Source organism: Neolamprologus multifasciatus, chromosome 11 (genome assembly GCF_963576455.1).
Source record: "Neolamprologus multifasciatus chromosome 11, fNeoMul1.2, whole genome shotgun sequence".
Taxonomy (NCBI): Eukaryota; Metazoa; Chordata; class Actinopteri; order Cichliformes; family Cichlidae; genus Neolamprologus; species Neolamprologus multifasciatus.
Genome location: NC_140449.1, coordinates 10,247,756 through 10,257,444, shown reverse-complemented (window position 1 = coordinate 10,257,444; position 9,689 = coordinate 10,247,756). Strand labels below are relative to the sequence as shown.

The 9,689-nt window shown below is 40.1% G+C and overlaps 1 protein-coding gene across 1 annotated transcript; it reads right to left on the bottom strand.

Moving 5' to 3' along the window:
* Positions 1–4,400: 4,400 nt before the first annotated feature.
* irx1a (iroquois homeobox 1a) lies at positions 4,401–9,235 on the bottom strand. Its single transcript, XM_085178522.1, has 4 exons — positions 8,545–9,235; positions 6,185–7,277; positions 5,781–5,856; positions 4,401–4,919 (listed from the first exon to the last, which is right to left on the bottom strand). The coding sequence occupies exons 1-4, from the start codon at positions 8,785–8,787 to the stop codon at positions 4,844–4,846; spliced, it is 1,488 nt and encodes a 495-aa protein (XP_085034648.1). The 5' UTR covers positions 8,788–9,235; the 3' UTR covers positions 4,401–4,843.
* Positions 9,236–9,689: the final 454 nt, after the last annotated feature.

Sequence of the window (9,689 nt, the reverse complement as noted above, 5' to 3'; positions counted from 1 at the left end):
CCATACTGAAGGATAATTAAGGCAAAATATTTCTGATCCTCCAGCAGTCTGCACAAGGAATGTGTGCATGCGCACTTGTATTTGTGTGTGTCGCTCATGAGTACGTGGTTGTGCGTGTTCTTGATGGAGAGAGTGTGGGTGCGTATGAGATGGGATGGAATTATATGGCATTCTTCCCTAAATATAGTTCTATTGTGGTAAAACTGCTGTGTACAAATACTTCAGGAAAACTCAAGACAGACCAGCTTTAATTGGTTTGTGGAGTCATTAATGGAACAGAAGAACAGCTCAAGTACAAGTGTGTGTGTGTGTGTGTGTGTGTGAAACTGTGCTTATTTGTGTATGTCGGACCCTGTCAATGCCCTTAAAACAACAACAGACACATGGCGCTAACTTTGATCAACCAACATGTTGCAAACAAGAAGATAATAATGAACCTCTATGTTCAGCCGAGGTCTCTTAAAATAGACCATTTCAAATAGGATATATCAGATTTGAGGATAATATTTCTAGATTAGGACAGCTAATTAGTGCCCCAATATTTGGCACAGCGCTTTGACTGAGATCCAAATAAGCATATTGTCCTCATCGCACAGGAGCGAAAAAGCTTTTCTGTTCTTTACTCAGAGTAAGAAAGAATGTTCAACTGAGACAGAGAAAACTTTACTCGACTGCGCTCCCTGTCTTACTTTGTTATCTTTTTCTCTCTTTCTTGCTCGATCAAAACATAAGAATGTCGCTTTGAGTGGCCAAATGAAAGGGAACCAGGAATACATGAGCGAGAGACCATGTTTATTTCTAGTATATCTACAAACCAGGCCAGGTTTTTTGTGTCAGCAGGGGTCCTCATGGGTTGTTTAGTTGTCATGAGTAGTTGCCTATCCGACAGCGAGTCAGTCAGACAGCCAGCCAGTTGTCAGGCAAATACTAGTTCCTTGTTGCTATTTGTGTTTGAATGAAGCCGTGCTGAGGGCCTCCCTCCCTCTGTTTTCCCCTTTTCCAACCAAATCCTCCGACCTTTTCCTATGGCAAGACTTGTGTCTTCCCGCAGCCTATCGCTCCTGGAATGAAAAGCCTATGACCAAGGCACCTATTCCTTTCACTGCCATTGTGCTGCTGAAACAAGGAGCAGAACCAAAGTAGCCAGATAAACATGGAGTAGCAGGGCTCTATGGTGGCCCTGCTGTGGCTGCGGCTGCTGGGCTCCAGTGACTTGTTGTTGCTTGTTGTTGTGTGTTTCCCCCAGCTGAGGCTGGGGGCCCGGGATGGCTTTTGTGTCAGTGTTTGACCAGTGCTGCACTCATGAAACTAGATAAATGGATTAGAGAGGCACAGATATGGGCGGGCATCTTTGAGAAAAGACAACGGAGATGCTGAAGGAAAGCGGGGGTTGAAAGAGGAGGGTGAAGGGATAGGAAGAGGCAAAGACATTTGTGTTGTTGGACAACAAGGGGTCGAGTCTGTTGTAAGAATAGCCTGCTTCTGCCAAAAAAGACAAGACAGTGATAAACTTTCCTCCCCATGCAGTCACCTCTCCCCCCTCACTCTTCCTGTTACACATGCTCACGCAAGCACACACACACACACACATGCACACATACGCACACACAGTCACAATGCACAATTCACCACTAAAATGAATGGATTGCCACAGCGTGACACGTCTCAGTTGCAGGGAGAGATGGTCCTTGTTCGCCAACAAAAGACTGAGGTATTATGGGGAGCACAGCCTGTGACAGAATGCTAAATTGTTTTAGGGTCAACAACTTATTGTCTTTGCATGAGCCACAATTTACATATCTCCTGAGCAGCTTTCAGCAGTGAGTCCTCCGATGAAAATAGCTGAACCTGTTCCAAAGGTTACTGAAAACAGTTTTGACAACTTGCTTTTGTTTTTTTTTGTCTTACTGATGTTATTTAATTTTTTTTAGTTTATCAATCAAAAAATCCAAGTGTGATGTGAGTGGCAATTAATTATTTTAACTGTAATTAGATTTTCACTATAAAATGAAATACCATTTTTATTTTACATTCTAGAATGTAAGAAAATTTAAACACTTGGTGGCTACAGCGATTTGAAGATCAGACATTATCATGTGTTAACAGTACAGTCCCGAAGAGAGCTTTTTTCTCAACCTCTAAATTTGCATTTAATACATTTATCTGCCCCTTTTCTTTTATTTCATTATATTTATTTTCCTTTTCCTCCCCTGCATCGCGGCCTTGGGCATCCAGGGAGGAAATGGCTGGAAGTGACAGCCTAATTATCAGCTTCAACAGCACTCATTACCCATTAGACAATCCACTGTACATCCACTTACTAAATGAATAATTTTGTATATATTATGGAAACACAATATAATGGCCTGCAGCTAACGCCTTTGCTAACCTCACGCTGTTTCGGTACAAAAGAAATAAATGGGACACCGAGAGGTTATTTAATTTTAGCCCCAAAAGCCAGCTCATGAGAGGATGTCATGTGCAAATGGGGTGGGAGGGAAACTTACGCACCTGCCTTTTTCTTCGCAATTTAAGAGTCATTATTGCAAAACACGTGCTGTCCTATAAGCGAATTGAAAAGACTCGGTTCGACTTTGTGTTAATTAATTTTATCCTAATTTAGATATAGCGGTTTATGGGGGCTGGAATATTTCATATTTATATACTAAAACGAACAAATGTAGAAATATGTAACTATTGCGTTTTATGTTACGTATTATTATTATTATTATTATTATTATTATTATTATTGTTATTATTATTGATAGACACATTAATATAGCGTGTAGTCTACATTTTAAATGTGTTTGTGATTTGAGCAGAACCGTTTCGGTGTGTGTGTAAAAGCCAGATGATTCCACGTCGATCAACAAAACGTTCCTTGGCCTTAGTTAATTTTTTAACACAGTCTGTGACTGTTTTTAAAAACAGACATTTAAGTGACACAGATTTATGCGCAAAGACCCCCCCACCCCCCTCCCGCCGTTCATCCCCTCCCCCACCTCTGCAAAACACAAACGATCTGGTCACCGTTTACCTACACGGGAAAAAAAAGAAAGGAAAAAGAAAGGAGACTCTTGCGTTTTGACTTGCAGAGATAATTGCAGTTACTTAATTTGGCCCTCTTTGAATATGTATGAAAAATGTAGCAGAAATAATACTAGTAATTGCCGTGCCAAAAAGCAAGCTCTTTTTTTATTTATTTGCTAATTATAATTGTATTCCTATGATATTTCCTTTTTTCTATGACGTAGCTCACGGATTTTCAAAATATTAAAAGGTACTCTCATAAAAGCATAATAGTACACAATTGGGTGCAAGACCGTTAAATCAAATTAGAAACTTTAAGCTACACAATGAGAGATGCTAAAGTTGGAGTTTTTCATCTCACTTATAGCTTTTGGGAAAGTGACAACGGTTTCAGGTCTTATAATTCTCTTTCTTGCCTATAGAGGCCGCTGTGATATTGCAAAACAGATGTGCATAAGTTAGTCCACAGGTTTGGGGCACTGAAATCATTCACCCTCTATAACAGCTCACTTTGCAGCTTATTTACAAAAGTGTCCTTCAGTCAAAGAATGAATGTTATCATACTCTTCTTGGTTGCTTTTAGAATTTAAAAAAAAAATGAGTGTTGATTTTTCATTAAAAGTAAATATAAACAAATAAATAAACAAACATTTAAATCGCTTGAGACAAATAGCATTAAAGACAAATAAAATAAATAATATAATGCAAATAAAATAAATAAGATATCCCAATAGCAGATAATTATTGCACTTTCCTTTTGTCTTATTATGTTTAGACCCAATTAGGCTGATGATGTAAATCAATATTTGCTTTTGGTCATTGTACAGCAAGGAAGCAGCTTTTTACAGGCTAATGATCACTATCAGCTTAGAAACAGACAGAGACCCCAAAAGTGACCCTGCTCCTCAAGGTCCACAATGTCAGCCTTCTCCTCCCCCAAAAGGAAAATATTAATAATTTATCTTCGAATCGACTTCTCCCTCTGACAGATTAGATTTTAACCATTTGATTTTGTTTGGACTGGGCGTTCCCATATTATTACTTAATGACCTTCCCAGCTGCTCCTGTCCATTTTCTGTCACCAGCAACCATCTGGACACTTATTAGCACCTCAATGCATCCACGCTGCTTTCCTCCCAAACTTGAATAAAATTAAGCCTGGTTGCATGCAGACTGCCAATATTTTTTTTCTCTCTGTAGAATTCCCACCCTTTTTGTTGCAGGCCTAAGCTTTCTACATAATTTATCAATTTCGTTTGCATAATAATAATAATAATAATAATAATAATAATAATAATAATAATAATAATAATAATAATAATAATAATAATAATAATCACAGAAAAGAAATGTAGGCTGAGGATGTTGGGTTTTCTCTATAATTTCATTTAGTTTATTTAGGCAAAATATACGATCTGGACAAATTCCTTCAACGTTTCCTATTTACAAATTTAAATCACTTGTATTTACATTAAAGAAAGGACACCAAAAAACACAAGATAGTGACAAATAATAATTATAATAACAATAATTATAATAATAATAAAGTAAACAGCCTACCAAAATGTCCCAGCCTGCCTGGGCAAAGTGGAGAGAGAGAGAGAGTAACATTATAGGCGCGATTATAAGCTACACAACAATAGAGGAAGTAATCCATCCATCCACAGGATATTACCAAATTACGCCATTTGTTCTGTACCGTCTGAATGCTATGCTGCATTATTATTTCTCATTGTCCTTTTTAGAGAGCGTAAAGTCTTTGTTTTTTTTTTCTATTTGATTTTTTTTTTTCAAGCACAAAAAAATGTCTTGATCAAGCCGAGGAGAGTGCAGTGAGGACCCGTTGCGTGGCGTCTTGTGGACTCCTGGCGCTGGAAGGCAGAGAGGATCTGGATAAAGAATAACACAAAAAGGTAGATAAATACCCCCGCCGTGTTTGGACAGCGGGTTTCAATATGCATCTCAAGTGTCTGGCTGAGCAGTTTTGATTAGAAGCAGACTGAAGCCCTCCTTTTCAAGCCCTCGCTTTTTTTCTTTTCTTTTTTTTAAACACTACTAATTAAAACAACATCAACAATAATAGTGTTATCAATTTTACAAATCCGATTTTATTTTTACGGCATGGAAAAAAAACCCTCACTGTTCATCCATTGTCAACAGTTGTAATTCGTTATCTCATCGTTAATTCTCTAAGAACGTTACGCACAAGAGGAAAACCTGAGGTAAAACTTTTTTTTTCTTTGGGTAAGAGCGCTCCCCTGGGCTCGGGGTCTCCCATGGGTCTTTAGGGAAAGCACACAACCCAGACAGAGCCCGTTTTACTCGGTGACTTGATAAGTAGCCACACTCTCCCCAGAGGGAAGGAATTAAAAGGGTTGTGGGATGGGAGTCAAGACCCCTGTCACCCCCAAAGTAAACTGGGTATCGTTGAAAAAAATTGTTTGTTTTATTTTGTAGTGCTGTTATATTGTTTTATCTTAGAAAATAAATAAAAAATAAAAAATAAACCTTAAGTATATATGCCAAAATTCGTTAAGCAGTTTACTCAGTTTTTTTTAATATTGTTTCTAATACTTCTCTTATCAGTAATGTTATAGCTATATATTTTTTAAAGAGACCTAAGTATGTTTCTATTTCGCTAATCCAATAATCACATCTCCTTCATTTTATTTCCGGCTGTGGCTGCTTTCATCTGCTTATGGCAACGTGTTGAAATTCAGCAAAAGCAATAAAGTAAAAACTGGTCTCACCTGTCATGGATGGGTCGAAAAGAAGATTTCAGGGTCTGTGTTGGAGGTGAATCCGACCTTACACCGTTTTCGTGATCTGATGGGAAAACAGTGTTAGCACTTGTCTGGTAGATAAAACAGAGACACGAGAATTTTTAACTAAACATTATTGTGTGTGTGTGTGTGTGTGTGTGTGTGTGTGTGTGTGTGTGTGTGTGTGTGTGCGTGTGTGCGTATGTGTGTAGTCGATTATGTGAAAGTGTGTAAATGTACTTTACTTGTGTGTGGATGCGTGTGCAGAATCTTTTATAGGCTAAATTAATTGTATTTGAAATCAAAAATAATAATAATCCGAAGTCGCTTTTTTTTTCAACAGAGCATTTTGCACGTCTCCTCATATGTGCAAACACAGACTGTCATCGTACCTATGTGTTTCGGACTGTGGCTCTCTGGTTGGGCTTTGCTGTCATTGGTGAGCGCTGCTGAAGCTGCTACCGGCGACACCACCACTGATGTCGGCTGCTGCTGCTGCTGGGCCGGCAAGTGATGGTTGTGCTGGTGGTGGTGGTGCTGGTTTACTCCCAGAAACGATCTGACATTAAGCAGGGAATTCTGGCCTAAGAAAGCCCCATTTGTCCAATTGTGGAACTTTCCAATCTGGCAAGTGTACAGTCCGTGACTGGGGAGGAAGGCGGGGTGGGTCTGAATCTGGTGGTGGGGCGCTGATGGGTGAGTGGTGGCCCCAGTGCCGCAAGGGGACGTGGGTTTCTGTGACGAGCTGTCTGGACTAGTAGCGGTCTCTGCTAAAGACCATATTTTGGGCTTATTGTTGGACGGGAGAGGAAAGCTCCCAGGTCTGTCCGGAGACAAAACTCTTGTGGTGTTGTTGTTGCTGCTATCAGAGTTCTCCTTACTCCCTGGGTGAATTGAAATAGCGTTCTTAGATTTTTCAAAGGCCTCGTGGGCCTGTAGGGCGAAGGCCCGTCTTTTCTCTAAGTTGTCCAACTCTCCGGTTGCACCGAGGCCGCCCCTACGGTCCCTGCTGCCCTCCGATGACTTATCGTCATCATCCTCGTTGCTTTGATCCCCGTCGTTGTCGTCGATTTTGTCTATATCTATGCTCTCCAGGTCAATCTCTTCCTCGTCTTCGTTTTTTTCTGCTTCGTCTCCACTGCCCAACAAGTTACCGTCCTCGTCCTCTTTGCTCCTGCTTCCCCAGGTCACCTTGTTCTCCTTCTTGAGCCTCCTCCTGGCGTTGGCGAACCAGGTGGAAACCTGCGTCAGCGTCATTTTGGTAATGATAGCCAGCATGATCTTCTCCCCTTTGGTCGGGTATGGATTCTTCCTGTGCTCATTGAGCCAGGCTTTCAAAGTGCTGGTGCTCTCCCGGGTGGCATTTTTAGGCCTAGCAGGGTCTCCGTACTGAAACTGGCCGTATGGATAGAAGGCAGGAGATGTGTGGGCTGCAAAGCTGGCAGGGTGGACGCCAGGACTGTCCTTCAGTTCGTACTGGGATCCCTTAGAAATCAAAGATTGTGTGTTATTAAAGTGTCCCCATGGAGTTTCATGCGTAATTTAATTTCATGAACTGCTAAATACATGCTTCATCTCATATATATATATATATATATATATATATATATATATATATATATATATATATATATATATATATATATATGATTCAAACAACTGGCTTTAAAAAATCTTTGAGTTACAGTTGCAACTGACTCAGCTGTGCCCACAAATAAGCTTCTCAGCTTGCAACATGTCACATGCCAGGCCTATGGCACCTGCAACTGCACAGCTCTCTGAGAGACCATTTATTAGCAATTATTGTCCGTAAATTGTCAGCAAAAAGTAACAAAGTGAGCAGGACCAGAGAAAGTTTGTGATCACGCACACTGCATGTGCACGCAAACTGACAGCTTAAACATATAGTAGGCCTGCCTGTTAAACTCCCTTCTATGCACAATATGACAAAGCAGTATGAAGGCCCAAGCAAAGTTTTTCCCTTTTTTTCTCTCCCTCTTCTCACTCTGTAAAATATACACTTGCGTTTAAGTCTTTGACTTGGTTTTGTGGAATCCACACGCAGGTCGCTCAATTTAGTATTTTCAATAAAACGTATTTTTTTTCTCTGTTTTACTCTGTGTTAGAGCCTAATACATACCTTAGTCAATACATTAACACTCCAAGTTAATTATTATCACAAGATGTGCTGTGTCTTGCAATTCGTAGAGAAAGTTAGAAGGGCATTTAACTAGGTCAGAAATGTTTACAAAACACAAACTTAAAAAAAGTAATTCCATATTTATAGTTTAAGATATTGTATCAGGCTGGTGAATATTTTTATCAGCCTGATTTTAAAAAATCGCCAGAGCAAAAGCAGCATTTTTTCATGTTGCACGGTAGAATACAGCTCTGCAGGATTATTTTTTTTTCACAGTGTGAGACTAATAACTGCCTAATTATAATTTTCTCTTGTTCTTTTGCTTTATGCATAACAACAAAACACATTTTAAGCCGCATTTAAAAGGTTTTTTCTTCTTTCGTTTGCATTTCGTCAAACTTTTCACCTTGCAGCTAAAACACACCAGCGGGCTGTTAAATCAGTCAAGTATGGACTTAAACCAGAAAATGCGCAATATACAAATCAGCAACCAAGAGTATTCATTCTTTTGGTTGAAGTGACCTTTCGATTTTTTTTATGATCAGACAGTGCTGGTTAGGACGGAAGGATTTACAAACATCTTTCGACAGAAGTATATGAACATGTTCTTACCATTTGTGAGAAAAGAGCCAAGTCCGCGCTGGTGTAGGGTAAGAAAGCGCTGTAGTTGTGTGCGTACGGGTTGGCGTACATGCCCAACACTGACGTGACAGCCGCTGCAGTGGCTGACGGACTTCCCCCGATCTCGGTGCTCCCTCCCCGGGACGAAGGCGTAAGCACTCCCGGTCTTTCGCTCCCGTAAACCGCCTGGGAGGCACTTAAGTACTGCGGGTACCCTAGCTGGGGGAAAGACATCTCCACCGCACAGTTCTTTTGTCCGATAAACTGTGCGTAAAAAAAGTATGCGAGGCACAAAAAAAAGAAAAAGAAAAAAAGAAAAAAAATGAAAAAACCCGGATGAGTAAAGAGAAAGTGTTTAAGCCAAAGTCGCAGCTACTACCGACATACAACGGTATGCAGTCAAAACAAACCGCTCTTAAATCTCTGCTTCCTCTCTTTTCTCGCGCAAAGTCCGCTGGATGTGATCTGATCAACAATTGCGCTCCGACTGACGCGCCTGGCCCTGAGGTCTCCAGGCTGATCTCTCAGATACAATTTGAAGTTGATGCTTTGATTGGCGTCCTCTACTTGAGCCTGCAAGCTCCTCCTCGTTTGGAGCAATGTGGATAATGTGAATATAGACTGAGCACATTGGCTGGGGCCCCCCTTCTCTCTCTCTTGCGATCTCTCTCTCTCCCCCTCTCTCTTGCTCTCTCTCTCTCTCCGTCCGTGTTTGGAGTTATTGTATGTTAAATGTTCAAGCATTAGAGTCCATTCACCGAAGGCTTTGATTGTTGTATGACAACCTGTCTACACGATTTTACAGCTGTCCGACACAAGGGGAAGTAAACCCGTCAAGAAGGAACTTACTTTGAATAGATTTAAATTGTAATTAAAGGGGGGAAAGCCTGTCCGCCGAGGAATTAGTATTTGGTAACACGGGCTGCTGGTGCCTTTATTTAATTCAGTGGCATTTTTTTCAGTAAAAGTTTTAACATTAAAATTAATTTCTGTAATTTATGGATTTTTTTTAAACCTACGCACTCGTAAAAGACACACGGGGCTTTATCAGGATGAGATATTTAAAAGTTTATTTATTAAATAAATAAATAACAGCATTTTATATTTCTACAATGAAACAATTATATATATTTTTA